This window comes from Capricornis sumatraensis, chromosome 5, assembly GCF_032405125.1.
Source record: "Capricornis sumatraensis isolate serow.1 chromosome 5, serow.2, whole genome shotgun sequence".
NCBI lineage: Eukaryota > Metazoa > Chordata > Mammalia > Artiodactyla > Bovidae > Capricornis > Capricornis sumatraensis.
In genome coordinates this window covers 35,300,094-35,317,095 of record NC_091073.1, presented here as the reverse complement: position 1 = coordinate 35,317,095, position 17,002 = coordinate 35,300,094, and the positions used below count along the sequence as shown (strand labels likewise).

The 17,002-nt window shown below is 41.4% G+C and overlaps 1 protein-coding gene across 1 annotated transcript in view; it reads right to left on the bottom strand.

The window, feature by feature from the left end:
• DNAH11 (dynein axonemal heavy chain 11) overlaps positions 1–17,002 on the bottom strand; it is a 357,268-nt gene that overhangs the window by 108,395 nt on the left and 231,871 nt on the right. Inside the window, exons 60-63 of the mRNA XM_068973106.1 lie at positions 16,011–16,193; positions 14,373–14,474; positions 6,362–6,500; positions 1,946–2,112 (exon numbers count right to left, since the gene is read on the bottom strand). Of these exons, the coding sequence (XP_068829207.1) occupies positions 1,946–2,112; positions 6,362–6,500; positions 14,373–14,474; positions 16,011–16,193 (591 nt within the window). The remainder of the gene's footprint in view (positions 1–1,945; positions 2,113–6,361; positions 6,501–14,372; positions 14,475–16,010; positions 16,194–17,002) is intronic.

Below are 17,002 nucleotides of genomic sequence, written 5' to 3'. Positions count from 1 at the left end.
CTGGAATGCAAAAGTAGGAAGTCAAGAAATACCTGGAGTAAATGAAGCAGGGCAAAGGCTAATCGAGTTTTGCCAAGAGAACGCACTGGTCATAGCAAACACCCTCTTCCAACAACACAAGAGAAGACTCTACACATGGATATCACCAGACGGTCAATACAGAAATCAGATTGACTATATTATTTGCAGCCAAAGATGGAGAAGCTCTATACAGTCAGCAAAAACAAGACTGGGAGCTGACTGTGGCTCAGATCATGAACTCCTTATTGCCAAATTCAGACTTAAATTGAAGAAAGTAGGGAAAATCAATAGACCATTCAGGTATGACCTAAATCAAATCCCTTATGATTATATAGTGGAAGTGCAAATAGATTAAAGGGACTAGATCTGATAGACTGAGTGTCTGAAGAACTATGGATGGAGGATTTTGACACTGTGCAGGAGGCAGGGATCAAGACCAGCCCTAAGAAAAAGAAATGCAAAAAGGCAAAATGGTTGTCTGAGGAGGCCTTACAAATAGCTGTGAATAGAAGAGAAGCAAAAGGCAAAGGAGAAAAGGAAAGATATAAGCATTTGAATGCAGAGTTCCAAAAAAACAGCAAGGAGAGGTAGGAAAGCCTTCCTCAGTGATCAGTGCAAAGAAATAAAGGCAAACAATAGACTGGGAAGACTAGAGATCTCTTCAAGAAAATCAGTGATACTAAGGGAGCATTTCATGCAAAGATGGGCCCAATAAAGGACAGAAATGGTCTGGACCTAACAGAAGCAGAAGATATTAAGAAGAGGTGGCAAGAATACACAGAAGAACTATACAAAAAAGATCTTCATGACCTAGATAATCATGATGGTGTGATCACTCTCCTAGAACAAGACATCCTGGAATGCAAAGTCAAGTGGGCCTTAGGAAGCATCATGACGGATGGTGGAGGTGATGGAATTTCAGCTGAGCTATTTCAAATTCTAAGAGATGATGCTGTGAAAGTGCTACACTCAATATGCAAGCAAATTAGGAAAACTCAGCAGTGGCCACAGGACTGGAAAAGGTCAGTTTTCATTCCAATCCCAAAGAAAGGCAATGCCAAAGAATGCTCAAACTACCTCACAATTGCACTCATCTCACACACTAGCAAAGTAATGTCAAAATTCTCCAAGCCAGGCTTCAGGAATGCATGAACCGTGAACTTCCAGATGTTCAAGCTGGATTTAGAAAAGGCAGAGAAACCAGAGATCAAATTGCCAACATCGCTGGATTATTGAAAAAGCAAGAGAGCTCCAGAATAACATCTACTTCTGCTTTATTGACTATGCCAAAGCCTTTGACTGTGTGGATCACAGCAAACTGTGGAGATAACAGAATGTGTTATAGAAAACAGCGGCCTGGAAAGCAGTGGTCTGGTTTCCTATCTTTTATGACCTTACCAAGTCATTTAAACTTCCCTGTCTCTGTTTCTCCTTTGTACAAGGGTAACCTTAATCTAGACAATCTGAAATCTCCCCAAACTATGCTTTCATTTTGCTTATGGGTGAATTTTCAAATTCAAAGTAAGCTATTTTTATACTTACATACAAAGTGTTACACTTTTCATCTAAAAGTAGTCATTAAAAAAAATTCTTCAATAACCTGTGATATTCATACCAAAAAATTTCACCCTGTAATTGCACATGATATTCCAAGTTTGATTTCAGTTGACAGTTTCATTTAAAGCAGTTTTCCAACTATACCCCTATAGTTCATACAAATAATTTTTCTATTTTCTACCTCCTTGTTGAAACTGTTGTTAAAACAAGAACACTGCAACACACAAGAAAGACTTCCTTCAATACTAGAATTTCCAGTGATTTGAGATTACAGAGGTACAAAAATGTCTGGAACATACACTGTTTTTGTTACTGAAATTTCAGTGTGACGCTTCCAAACGTGGCCCAGGTTAAGGACTGAGCTTACCTTCTCTTGAAGAAAGGGAACCCACATGCAGCCCACTAGTTCCTGGCGATACTGTTGTGTAAACGATCCAACGTAACACACGTATGCTGCCGTAAGGAGAACATCTCCACAGAGCGTCTTCTCTTGTGCTTCGAAGGATTTAATAGACTGGCCCCAGCGAATCTTCTCTGACTGAAATATAAGATGATTCTGATGTAACTGCAAAGTAAGGAGCAACTCAAGAAACATTTAATGTAATTACCTTATACCATGGTCACCTGCACAGCCTGGAGAAGGGACACAGCATGACTGGGGGGGCATAACGATGCTCATCACTCATTCATGTGACCCCATTATTACGAAGGTGCTCTCATTCTCCTGTCAGTGAAGTTTATGGTAATACGACATTAGATCTTTAACATCTCCTTTTTGTTGGATGCCATAACTCTTCAGTTAGGCTTGAGGTCCTTCTTAAAAGGCTGATGGTCACTCTCTTGTCCCTCTACAAGTACAGGACCAAGAGCTTGGCCAAGCCTGAGTGATGTTAGGATTTTTATGGCAGCTTGGCTGTTCACCAGCATTTTTGCTTTTCAGCAATGGTACTGTATACCTCCCTCGGCAAACATCATCTTAAACATACCAGCCATGGGTGGGTTATAGAAAAAGGAAAGTGACAAACTCTAGTTATGTTAATTATTTACAACATAAAGCTTAAAAGAGCCATCTTACTAGAATTCTATTAATTAAAGATCAGTGCTGATAGTTACTAAATGTGGGTTATTTCTGCAATATAATTACTCAATCAGTGGAAGAGCTTACAACCCATGTAAAAAGATGGAAACCAGAAGGATGTCACTAGCTTTGAAGACAGTGTGCTCAAAGGATGCTGTTCAACTCCTTCTATCTACATGATTAGACATTGAAAATCTGATTTCCAGGTTAAGTATGTAGAGCCCTTAATATTGGATTTGAATAAAACTGTAATAAATATCTATGGATTGACTGAACTGCAGGACACTTCACTAATTCATTTGGTTTCAATGCATGCTAAAATTTAATACCACATTCTAAGCATATGTAAATTAATAGGAAGTGGAGAAATAAAACCAGCAAAATGTTGGTAAAAACAATGAAGAACCTTGTGGAAGAATTCAGCTTTACTCATGAAAGAGGGGAGACCACAGAAAGCAAAAGTAATTTATGTCAGAGCAAATTGCAATACTAGCTCCCTGCAAGCCATCACAATACCTTCAGCACTGAGGTAATGAAACTAGCAGGTGCCAATGGTTATGAAATCTATTTTAAGATAGTCTGCTTTGCTCGATAAAGATCACTCCAAGTTAGCTCTATAATTAAACACTAGGCAACTTCAACTCCCTTGCCTTCTTTATAGAATTCATTACTTTCCTTCCTCAGCTATAGATAATATATCCATTAATTTTGAAGAAGAATCTCTCATTTGCCTTCCCTCCAACTTTGTTGTCTTTGGTTAGTAAATGATAAACAATAAAGGGCACCCACCTCATTCTCCAAAACAGCTTTGAAACTTGAAGATTTACTAAACATAGACTTATCGGCGATTGAAATCGTCAATAATTTCACTATACCACCCACGCAACATAAATCATTACTGACACTGGCTAACAAGGGTTTAAGAATTGGAACATGTCCTGTAATAAATTTCTAGACAGTTAAAAATCACTATAATTTTATTCTAATGCATTATAGATTGCCTGTAATGTCATCCTGGCTGGGGTGACCCATTTCTAATTTTGAACAGCTGTTAGCTCTGGAGTTAGTTAATGATTAAATATAAATTGCCTGATTTATTAGTCTGAATGGTTGAGACTATAGCTTCCAGGTCAATGCTATATAGACAAAATCATCAGTCTTGGTGTTTTTCAGAAGTTAACTGTCTCCTGTTCTAGTCAGAAAGAATTTATCCTCAAAGGAAAAGGTCTGACATCTTCAATTAATCTTTTAAAAATATACGTATATACACACTTACATGTATTTTTTGTTAGTTAACATTATTCAGCCATTTTTCCTCTCTTTTTCTAAATCATAATCTAAATTATCACGAATAAATAAAGCCTTTGGAAGATATCACTGTGTGCTAGACATACAAGGTAGCAAGATACAAGGCCTGTTTTTCCCTTGATAAAACTTTCATTCATTCTCTACTTCAAGTAAGTCTAATTAAATGGCATTCCTCTTTTCCATAGGTACCTTATAAATGGCAAACCCTTCACACTGCCTAAATCTTATCACTTCAAATGGAAGCAGGTATAAACTCTACTAGGAGCCTGCATAATTTCTCAACAGATCTAATAAAAATGAATCTTCAAAGGCCCCCAGAATTTTTTTCAACACAGTAGTTCTTCCCAAACTCACTCATTCACTCATTCAACAAATGCCTCCAGGGCCTACTCTATATGTTTGGGATCAAGCAGTGCAGGAAACAAATGAAGTTTCCTGCTTTTGAGAGCTCATAGTCTAGTTAGGGGAAAAAGACCACAAAAGAGTATATATGTTCACACATGCATGTATCCAAGTGCGTGAGTCATATGATGATACAAACTATGAAAAAATAGTAAAGCAGAGGAAACAAAAACATCTATAGAGTGCTGTGGCTGATTCTTTGACAGAAAACCACAAAATTCTGTAAAGCAATTATCCTTCAATTAAAAAAATAAAGTGGCAAAAAAAAGATCTATAGAGTGGTGTGTGCATGCATGTGTGTATTCATGTGTGTGTGTATGTATATGTGTGTGGGGGGGGGGGGGCAAGGCGCATGCTTTTTAACAAAGGGAGGTCAGAGAAAACCAGGTAATAAGGAGAACTTCTGGCAGATACCTGAAGGAAGTATGGGACCCAGTAATATCATTGCCTGGAAAAGTGTCAGCCACAGGGAGGAAGGAGGCAAAGGCCATGGGGTAGGAGAGTGACTGGCGGGGTGAGGAGGAGCGAGCTGCCTGGTGAGGATGGAGCAGGGCAGAGGGTGGCAGAGTGGAGGACAGAGATATCCAGGGGCCAGCTCATGGAGGGTCCTGCAGGCCTGGCAAAACCTCGGGACTGAATTTTGAGTGAGACAACTAGTTATTGGAGAATTCTGAGAGAGCGGTAACATGAGTGGACTTGGTTTTTCTAACAACGTCACTCAGCGGCTATAAGGAGTGTGGACCTTGAGGGCAGTGGTGGAGGCAGGGCGATGCTCCAGGGGGAGGTGCTGGAGGCCTGGGCCAGCACGGAGAGGTGAAGGTGCTGAGAGTGCTGGGATTCTGAATGGAGTCTGAAGGGCGAGCCAGGACAGTATGCTGCTGAACTGAATATGGGTGTGAGGAAGAAAGCAGTAAGTCAAGGGGATTCTAGAGCTTTAGGCCATAATAACTAGAAGAAAAGACCAGCAGTTATTGAGACTGAGCAGAGAGTGGATCAAGCAGAATGAAGAGTGAGTTTACATATAATAACCTATGAGTTTCAGAGGGATAATGGGTTTAAGTTTGTAGTAAATTTAAATTAGATTGTTAAAAGTCTACGTATAAGAAATTAGGCCAGCCTCAGCCATCCTAACTTACATTTCTCTCTCCTTTCCTGGTGAGAGAACTCTGATTCTGTAAAGACTGTGACTGTGTCCAGTGCCCCGGGATGAACTGGATGAGTCAGTTATGATCACCCCATTTCCCATGTTCCCTGCCTTCTTTGCATCTATCCGTGGTCACTCTAGCTCTGGCTAAACAAACAAGTACTTTAGGTAAGTCTGCTTAAGGGGTTGCCTTGAGCATAAAACGTGTTTTTGTTATAAAAGGAGAAAAATCTAGCTGCTACAGATTCTTCTCTCCTGCCTGAACTTGCAGGAGTAGCATCCATCTGGCACACAGCTATAAAATGTATGAGGGTGAACAGACATGTGCTCTGACAGCAGAAGGCTGCAGACAAGTCAGGGGTCTGATCACTCATTCCCTGAAATGACACTGATAATGGCCTACCTCTGCAATTTTTTTTTGTAATATGTAAAAAATAAACTCCCTTTTGTTTAAGGCACTGTGAAGCAACTTTTCTATCACGTTCAGCTAAATGCATGTCTAGTAGTGCAATTCTATATTTTTAGGTAGCACTTACAAATAAGAGCTTTGAAATTCACATATCATGAAATTCACCCTTTCAAGTCTTCGGTTGAGTGGGTTTTAATATATTCACAGATTCATGTCATCATTCCCAATAATTTTAGAAGGTTTCTCTCACACAATAGAGAAACTCATACCCATCAGCAGGCACTCCCAAGTTCCTGCCCCCCTGTCCAGTATAAATGATTCTTATTCCCCTTTTTGTTGCTGATTCCATGTTTAGTCAGTCATTGTTGAGAGCAAATAAGGATAAAATCCCCAAAAGCTGATTCTTAATATTTTGGTTAGAATTTTGGAAGAAAAGGTTCACTCACCTCAAGTTCCCTCACAAGTCTGTTGGCTAGTTCAATAGTTTTATTAGTTTGGTTCACCTCTTCTTGACAGCGAACTTTCTCAGCTATTGCCTTTTCAAATGAATCTGTGAGTCTGCTCAGATTTCGATCCAAATCCTTTAAAGAAAAAAAAAAAAGAGTCAAAATTAACTTCTGAGCCATTTTTAGATAAAAAGCAAACATTACAATCATCTTAAAACACCTGTTACCTTAAGGTAAATGAAGCAAACTTCCTTCTCTCCTTTGCCCCTTAAGCACACATACGTTTTGGGAGAAGATGAAAGGTTGGTGATAATAAATGCATCAGGGCAACCATGCAGTCTTCCTCTCGTCCTCCCACACTGGGCAGAGTGCAGACAGCTACCTGGGCCAGTGGACGTGCCCTGCTGACTCAAATACACTCTGAGTGTCCAGTTCCCTCACTCGTGCCTAAGCCTCAGCTTCCATATATTAACGATGAAGGTCATCTTTCTGTTCTCTCTGCTGACTTCTCTTTCCACTTCTCATTGGTCCATAATTCAGGCAATGAAGAAGAGTGTTAATTATTGAGCCCCTTTAGATCTCAGACCCTGGCCTGGCTTGGCCAATCAGATTTTCTCTTCTGGAAACTTGGGATTGCAAAGCTGAGGCATGCCACTGTCTTCAGCATTATAAGATCTGGGAAGATGTGTATATTGGGGAGGGCTTCATTTAGAGAGGGACCATCTTTCACCAGGGGCACAGGAAAGCACGAGAAATCAGTCCAGAGAAAGAGAAAGAATGAAAGGTAGCAAGGGGAGAAGTCACATGGCCCTAAACATGTTCTTGACAGCTTCCCACTTCCTGGATCCTGTTCCTCCAGAGACCAAGTCACACAGTTTTTTTTTTTTTCCCCCCCTCAGAGTGCCATGAGTATTCCTGGTCTCCATTTTGGCTTAAGGTTTCCTAAGGGGGTTTCTATTTTGTATAGCTAAAGGAGCCTTGACTAAGGGAGCAAATACTTGGGAGACTCCTTATTATAGCATCTTGCTACCTGCATGTTCTAACAATCCTAAATGAGATTTTTAACACTGTGCTTATAAATATGTGCAAAATTCCAAGAGACTTTAATAATCAAATTTGTAGAACATACCCTATTTAGAGAGACTGTCAATATTTGTCTATGACCCAATTATTACATTATTATCTTAACTTATATCATTGAAGTAATACTTCTTTAAAAAAGTACATGTCATATTTAAGATTTACATATGAAATAATGCCAAATTTGTGAGAAATGGTGGAGATATCACACATCTACAGTTAGAAATCAGGTCAAAATAAATAATATCTAGAGGTATATTTTATTAGAAGTACTTATGGTTTTATAGGGCTTCCCAGGTGGCACAGTGGGTTCCCTGATAGTTCAGTTGGTAAAGAATCCCCCTGCAATGCAGGAGACCCCAGTTCAATTCCTAGGTCAGGAAGATCCAGTGGAGAAGGGATAGGCTACCCACTCCAGTATTCTTGGGTTTCCCTTGTGGCTCAGCTGGTAAAGAATCCACCTGCAATGCGGGAGACCTGGGTTTATCCCTGGGTTGGGAAGATCCCCTGGAGAAGGGAAAGGCTACCCACTCCAGTATTCTGGCCTCGAGAATTCAGTCCATGGGGTTGCAAAGAGTTCGACACGACTGAGCAACTTTCCCTTTTCACGTTCAGGTGGCACAGTGGTGAAGAACCCTCCTGTCAATGCAGGAGACACAAGAGGCACAGGTTCAGTCTCTGGGTCAGGAAGAGCCCCTGGAGGAGGAAACGGCAACCCACTCTAGTATTCTTGCCAGTAAAATCCTATGGACAGAGGAGCCTGGCAGGCTACATTCCATGGGGTCGCAAGAGTTGGACAAGACCATGTGTGCACATAAGTACAAACACACACATACAGTGCATGGTTTTTATAAAATACAGAAGCTGACCTTAGCTCTGGTATCAGACACCTGAGTTCATATCTGGATTCTGCTATCAGCTAAGCAGCCTCAAGGTGGACTGTGTAAGCTCTCTACGCCTCAGTTTCATTAGTCAGACACAACTGAAGTGACTTAGCATGCATGTATGCATCATCTGAAAAATGAAATAATGTCATCCATTCCATAGGGTTGACCTAGTTATACACAGACCTAACAGAAGCAGAAGAGACTAAGAAGAGATGGCAGAAATACACAGAAGAACTATACAAAAAAAGTCTTAATGACCCAGATAACCATGATGGTGTGGTCACTCACCTAGAGCCAGACATCCTGGTGTGCAAAGTCAGGTGGGCCTTAGGAAGGATTACTACAAACAAAGCTAATGGAGTTCATGGAATTCCAGCTGAGCTATTTAAAATCCTAAAAGATGATGCTGTTAATTTGGAAAACTTAGCAGTGGCCACAGAGCTGGAACAGGTCAGTTTTCATTCCAATCCCAAAAGCGGCCGACGCCAAAGAACGTTCATACTATTGCACTGCTGCTGCTAAGTCGCTTCAGTCGTGTCCGACTCTGTGCGACCCCATAGATGGCGGCCCACCAGGCTCCCCTGTCCCTGGGATTCTCCAGGCAAGAACACTGGAGTGGGTTGCCATTTCCTTCTCCAATGCATGAAAGTGAAAAGTGAAAGTGAAGTCGCTCAGTCGTGTCCGACTTTTCGTGACCCCATGGACTGCAGCCTACCAGGCTCCTCCATCCATGGGGTTTGCCAGGCAAGAGTACTGGAGTGGGTTGCCATTACCTTCTCCGCACAACTGCACTCATTTCACATATTGGCAAGGTAATGCTGAAAATCCTTCAAAGTAGGCTTCAACAGTTATTTGAACCAAGAACTTTCAGATGTACAAGCTGGATTTAGAAAAGGCAGAGAAACCAGAGATCAAATTGCCAACATCCACTGAATCACAGAAAAAGCAAGGGAATTCCAGAAAAACATCTACTTCTGTTTCATTGACTATGCTAAAACCTTAGACTGTGTAGATTACAACAAACTGTGGAAAATTCTTAAAGAGATGGGAATACCAGACCACCTGACCTACCTCCTGAGAAATGTCTATGCAGGTTAAGAAGCAACAGTTAGAACTGAATGTGCAACAACGGACTGGTTCAAAATTGGGAAGGGAGTGCGTCAAGGCTGCATATTGTCATTCTCCTTATTTAATGTAAATGCAGAGTACATCATGCAAAATACTGGGGTGGATGAAGCACAAGCTGGAATCAAGATTGCTGGGAGAAATATCGATAACCTCAGATATGCTGATGGCACCACACTTATGGCAGAACGTGAATAGGAACTAAAGCGTCTCCTGATGACAGTGAAAGAGGAGAGTGAAAAAGCTGGCATAAAACTCTGCATTCAAAAAACTAAGATCATGGCATCCAGTGCCATTACTTCATGGCAAATAGATGGGGAAACCATGGAAATAGTGATAGACTTTATTTTCTTGGGCTCCAAAATCACTGTGGATGGTGACTTCAGCCATGAAATTAAAAGATGCTTGCTCCTTGGAAGAAAAGCTATCACAAACCTAGAAACCCTAATAAAAAGCAGAGATATTACCTTGCTGACAAAGCCAAAGCTATGGTTTTTCCAGTAGTCATGTATGGATGTGAGAGCTGGACCATAAAGAAGGCTGAGCACTGAAGAATTGATGCTTTCAAACTATGGTCCTGGAGAAGACTTTTGAGAGTCCCTTGGACTGCAAGGAGATCAAACCAGTCATTCTTAAAGAAAATAAACCCTGAGTATTCCTCAGAAGGACTGAGGCTGAAGCTCCAATACTTTGCTACCTGATGCAAAGAGCCAACTCATTGGAAAAGACTCTGATGCTGGGAAAGATTGAGGGTAGGAGGAGCAGGGGGCAACAGAGGTGACGAGATGGTTGGATGGCATCACTGATTCAATAGACATGAGTTTAAACAAACTCTAGGAGACAGTGAAGGACAGGAAAGCCTGGCATGCTGCAGTCCACGGGGTCACAGAGTCAGACAGGACTGAGCGACTCATCAGCAATAATTCACACACCTAAGATATAAGCTGACATACTGTTTCCTTTTGTAAAGGAGGTATTGTATATTGGGAGACCATGGGCTCCTGCACTTGCTTTCTCTGCCTCTCATGAAGAGGTACTGACAGCTCTTGCTCTGGACTATCTTCCGCAAGATATCTGCAGAGCACATAGGCTTCGGAAATAGAGCCAGTGTTTCTCTCAGGGCACGGACAGAAGTGCTCCTGCACCAGAGTACTAAAGATGTGTTTCTCTGTGGGACAAAAGTTGGGCAGATTTACTCGCAGCTTTCTTTATAGGGGGTGTTTCCTAAGCTTGGGATATCTCAGCTATGACACAAACCCACTGTGAAATGCCTCAGCTGACCCACTGTGCATCACGGACACGGGGATTGGGGGAGCTGAGGCCCACACGAGGCTCACGCTGCTCGTTGTGCTGTGGGCAATGAAGCCCTCCACTCTGACTCACTCAGCCCCGTACCCCACATCTTCTGCCCAGCATCTGTGAAAGAGCGGTGGGTAACCTGTCAGCCTGTGAGTTGGGTAGAATCTTGGTTGCTTCACAGTTCCGGACAGGCCCTGGCCTCTCAGGTTCTAGAAATAAATGGGAGGTGGGGGAAGGACTTAGTCTGAAGACCCCAGCCTACCAGACACCCTGAAATCAGTGTTCTCCAGCTGAAGTGTGCACCAGAACCACCTGGAGGGTTTGATCAAACCCCAATTCCTGGACTCCCTGCCAAGGGTGCTCTTTCGGTGGATCTGAGAGTCTGGACCTCTAATGAGTTCCCAGGTGACACTGATGCTTCTGTGGTCGAGAGAACACACTCTGAGAACCACTACCCTAAAGAGATGAGTTTGCACATTTTCAGGGCCATCCTTAGATCCTGTATGTTTCAAGACAAGATGACCTAAGAAGTTTTGTTTTTTTCCCCACTCAGCCTTCAATATGAGGCCATCTTTTAGTCTGAAAGTAGAGATAAAGACTTTGAAAGAACAAATATACAAAGTCTAATACTAGTTACTGAATGAATGAATTTCCTAAATGCTGGTAGACACAGCCCTGCTTTTCTAGGTGAGAAGGCAACAGAAGGAGGAGAGAGGAGAGATGAGGAGGTGAGAAAGGCCACAAGAGAGACGGAAACAGAGGCTGAAGGAGACGAAAGCAAAGCTGGCAAAAATTATCACGACACCTGGGCTCAAACCTTGGCTTGACTCTGTACCGACAGACAGAAACTATGCAGTTTGTCTTTGACTGTGGCCTGACCAGTCTTCATAGAGAATCGTTTTTTACTTTAAATTTCCTACAAAGGACATTCTCCCATATAACCACAATATGACCATAAAAACCAAGACATTACTGACACATTACTATCACCTAATTCAATGGTGGTAGAAACAGCAGACAAAGATTCTGATGCATTAATAACTACTCTCTGGAAATCCACTTGATAGGGGGATAGAAGAGACCAACTTCCATAAAGACATTGTGACTGTTATTCTTTTCTCTGCGTCTGTAAACTTAGATTTGCAGTTAATTGATATACAAACCTCTGCTTCTACTGCGGGTCTTTGAAAACAACCAAGGTAAGCAGTTCTTTTCAGCTCATTGCAGGCTGTACCCAAAAGAGGGCGAATTCCACAAGCATAGAAAGTCTTTACTTTAGAACTGGTAAGACAATAAGGATTCTGCCTGCAATGCAAGAGAACTGGGTTCGATGCCTGGGTTGGGAAGATTGCCTGGAGAAGGGAATCTCTCTAGTATTCTTGCCTGGAGAATCCCATGGACAGAGGAGCCCGGCAGGCTACAGACCGTAGGGTTGCAAGGAGGCAGACACGACTGAGCAACTAACACTTTTACTTTCATGGCTGTCTTGAGCATTCTCATTACTTTGCCATGAATATTCACTTGCTTCTAACAATTACATAAAGCCATTAATAATAGATGGCCACGTTCTTCTAAAGGTTTTAGTCACATTGACAATGAGAGCATTGACCAATAAATGAAGCTAAATTTAATAAAATGAATATGTTTTTTTCTAAATTTGTCTAAATCAGCTACTGTTGTTGACAATAGTGTTCCCACATATAATCAAGCCAAGTTCAAGTCCTGTTCTATAGGAAGCCTGGCTTGGCTGCCTGCCCACTGTGAGCACCACAGTCCAGGTACAGTGATCCCTGAGTTCATGGGCTCAGAGACCCATGGTAGGAATTCCTCCAAGATGGGAGCATGCTCCTTCAGGTCTCCCCTCAACTCTTTCTGCTCCTAGAGACCATCTCTAGCCAAATTAAGGTAAAGAGAATCTCCTGAAAATGGGGGAGCTCTTTCAAGGAAAGGAAAGGCACAGAATCGCATGCAGGCTCCTAGGAACTCGAGAGAGACTTGGGGGCAGGAACAAAATACTTGAAAGCTTCCTCTGGACACAGTCCTACCTTACATGAACTTTATTTTCAGTCTCATTCTCTGGCTACTAATTTGATTCTAGAGATTGGGGGAGTCAAACTGGCAAAGCTTAGATCACATAACCAGACTTCAGCTAGGACAGAAGAAGGTACCCCTGATCGAAGTCCTACCTGAGTGTACCCAGTGGGAAAAGGTAATTCTCCAAAGATAAACCAGTCAGTTGCCACCCAAAGAAGGTAGATTGGATGCTGGTAGCCAAAATACATCACAGATGCCCACCTTGAGAGTTAGCTGTGATTCACAAAGTGACAGTTAAGAAACTGAAGCTCTGAGGATTTCCCTAGGTGGCCAGGGTTACCCAGCCTTGCCACTCTGACTATACCACTCCAAGCTATCATGTCAGGCACCTCCAGCTCATCATCTCTGTTCTGTATGTGTCCCTCCACTACCATGTCATCAGCAGCCTCGAATGCACGGACTTGTCCAGTCTACCAGCTGCTGCTTCTTGTCTCTACTGTAGCTTCTCCTGCCTAACCGAGGCCCTCGTAGGACCCACAGTGGCACTTCTAACTTGTCTTTCTGCAGCTAGCTTCTTCTCTTCCTCCAGCTTCCATTCAGTTGATGAAAAGCGACCACGCCATTTTAACCTATTAAAATCTTTCAAAGGCTCAATACCAAGGTCAGGTAAGATTTAAATTCTGCAGCATGAAAGGCAGAGAAGGTTTTTGCAACTTCATCTTTCATTCCTTCCTACTATTCCTAACCATCCCCCAGACACTCATGTTAGGGTTCTGGCCTACTAGGACTCATGAAGTCTACCAACTGCTTCTTCCCTCTTTTCTTCACTTTTTTGTTTTTAAATCACAAACACCTCTCCTGATCTTATTATCCTTGGTGACTCCCAAGTAATTTTTGCAGCTCATATCAAATACACCTTCATCATGAGACTTTCCCTAATTTCTCTAGGCTCTTTTTCAGTGCTCCTATTGCCTTCTGGATATAGTCACACATATACTTGTAGCACCAAATGACAATGATCTGTTATGTACTTGTAGAGAGAGTCAAGGTGATAATATTTTCAGTTAGCATTTTCTAATCACATACTATATGCCGGGCACCATGCTAATTGAATTACTCTCAAAAATGAGATAAAAATCCAAAAATTGGATAAAAATCTTCATGATCTACCTAAGTAAATGCTATTACAGTACCAATTTCTCAGATGAGAAAAAAGAGGCTCAAAGAGGTTAACTAACATGTGCTGGGGGAAACAGTAAATAGTGGAGTCTGGATGTAAACCCAGGCACTTTGGTTCCAGAATCCTTGCTTTAAATCCCTGAATGCTACCCTCTTTCTACTGCCAGACCATGGAAGTTTCTTAAGTGCAGAAATCATGAAAGTTCCCTTTTCCAGCTCAGTCAGCATCCAGCAGACAAAGAATGTCTACTGAAGAAGAACATAAATGAATATTTTCATGAAAGATCCAATTCCTTCCTGAGCAGTAGGTCTCAGAGACAGCCCTGTCTGAAGGTGGGATCCTAAGAGTGGGGGCGGGGCTCCACCTCTTAGGAACTTCTTCAGTGTTGGAGCCTGTACTTACCGCTAGCTTTTTCCTGATAGCCTCCAATTTCTCAGCAGCTGCAGAGAGTTCTAAGTTTGCCTGGGCTAATGCTTGGCGTTTGGGCTCCACGTCACAGTAGACCTGAAAAGCCACATAAGGGTTATTTCACAAGGCAATCAAGATGCAAAGAGGGCAGGTAATCATTCGGTCTTCTATTTGCTGGAAGCTTTACAGTTAAAATCTCTAATTCACCTATAAATTTGGTGTTTAATCTTAGTCATGGTAACAACTAATGGCAGAACAAAAATCCACATAGCCTTCCAAATTCTCTCTGCTTGTCCATTACTCACTCATTTGTTGTGGACATTAGAGTGACAAGCACTAGCATAAAATGCTACACAGGTCAAATACCATTAAGATACTAAAATTATTTTTTCATAAAATTTGGAGACAATCCTCGTATCACCAGAAATTGTCGAGTACAGCAGCTACAGCTAAAGGTGGGATTATGTCTTGCCTTAAACGCAGAAAATTGGTGTGGAGAAATTCTCTGAACCCAGAAAGGAACAATGTGAGATACCCTCACACAGTATAACGTTAACCACACTAACACTTTTTCTTTTTTTCCTAAGTTCCTGGCCACCTTAAAGGCTATCTGAATGGGTGGTTTGAGCATTTGAGTGGATCAAATATTCTGTTGGGAAGGGAGAAAGGAAATTAAATTTTCTGTTCTATTTTATAGCAAAACAACACAGAACACAGCAATGGTCCAGTGCTGGCCTTGTCTTTCCACCTAGGGCGTGAGGCTAGCACAGTAGTCAGGCGTGCCATTATGGAATGAGGCTGCCCATCAGCTGTGATCCGTCTGCAGTCTTCCCTGATACAGGTTTCCACTAAAGAGAGACGGACAGGGTCCTATTCCCATGGGTCCTCAGAGTGAGGGACATAACCTAGTTTTCTGAAAATCGTTCTGGGAGTGACAGTGGCATTTCCTCAGCAATTCCACCTTTGAATATAACACACAAGATTTAAAGACAGAAATGAGTCAGCTCTTCCTGGCAAAGGGCCATGCATGTTCCCTTTCACATCCAGTCCTTCACAAAGTGTTTGGGACATACCTGACAGACAAGTACCTGATAAATACATGATTAACTGAGATGATCATCTATCTATATTTGGCCCCAAAGCACAAACTTTAGAAAAGACCGCATACAGTCAAAAACACATTTGTCATTAAAATACAAAAGTCCTCCAAAGGTTATTTCTCATCTCATTTAGTCTACTTGTAGCTAGTGTAAATTTCTGCTTTGAGAGCAGATGAAATTTAATTAAACATGAACTCAGACTTGCAGTTGTTTCAAGCCAACAACTGAAATATTTCAATATAAATAAATATAATTATTCTCCCCAGATGTTTTTATCTAATCAAATTTAATTGCTGCTATTTGACCTAAAGAAGTTACTCTACCCTGAAAAAGCATGGCTTCCAACATTTCAGATATCCTTCTTTAGAGAATTCTGATTAATCTGACGCCTTCATGTCTTATTCTTAGAAATGTATCTTATTCAGATAATTAAATATCAAATTATTTTACATCTTTTGCTGGTCTAGAAATTAATATATATATGACCCTTCCTGAATAACACCCATAAACCATCTGGTCATGCCTGATACACCTCATAGAATTTCATGATGTTGATGACCCAGGCGCAGAGACCAGCTGCTGCAAAAGATTTGGTCCGAATCAGGTTTGGGTTGAACTCGGGGTCTCTCAAGTACTGCTCCTTCACCACTTTTAGACAATTCTCTGGAATGTGCTCTTTGTCATAGTTAATTAACGCTTGCAAAAAATCATCCACCTGTAAAGCAAAAAAGACTTATTGCAATGAGCCATTTGTGCTGCAGAGAAAATTCCAAGATCAAAAGTTAAAATCAGCTTTTAGGATTCACATCACAAAGGCAAAATTGGCAAGCTGCATTTATCCCACTGTTTGACTTTTTCGGTCTTTACAGTCTAAAGTTAGAATTAGCAATGGACACTTTTAAAATCCCTTTTGTCCCAGGGTAAAATATTCAGTCTTTGCACAGGAGGCATTCACATTTTGAAGAAAAGAAAGGCAGAAAAGAAAAAGAAAAACACATACCCCAAAGCCCCTTTGCTTCACCTTCTTGTACATTAGTAACATTTTCCAACAGAAGAAATCCATGTAATTTTCTCCCTCCTACACTTAACTGCTTTCATAATTTTGAACATAATTAGCAACCTTCCAACTGCTGCTGGTGCTGATCTGGGTGTGCTACAACCCCATGCTAATCTCCAACTTGGCAAACAAAAGTTCTAGGTCCGGAGAACACACAGTAGATTACTTTCAGCAAATGTGAACATGACTTCTTTTTAATAGTTAGGAATTTTATAGCTTTCTTCTTTCTCCTCAAACTGTCTGTACTTTAAGAAAATTTATTTTACTGAAGTATAGTTGATTCACAATGTTGGGTTAATTTCTGATGTAGAGCACAGAGATTCAATAATACATATATAGAGACTATATATACACACACTTTCTTTTCATATGGTCTATCAGAGGATATTGAATATAGTTCCCTGTGCTATGCAATAGGACCCCGTTGTTTATCCATTCTGCATAAAATAGTCTGCATCTGCTAAGCC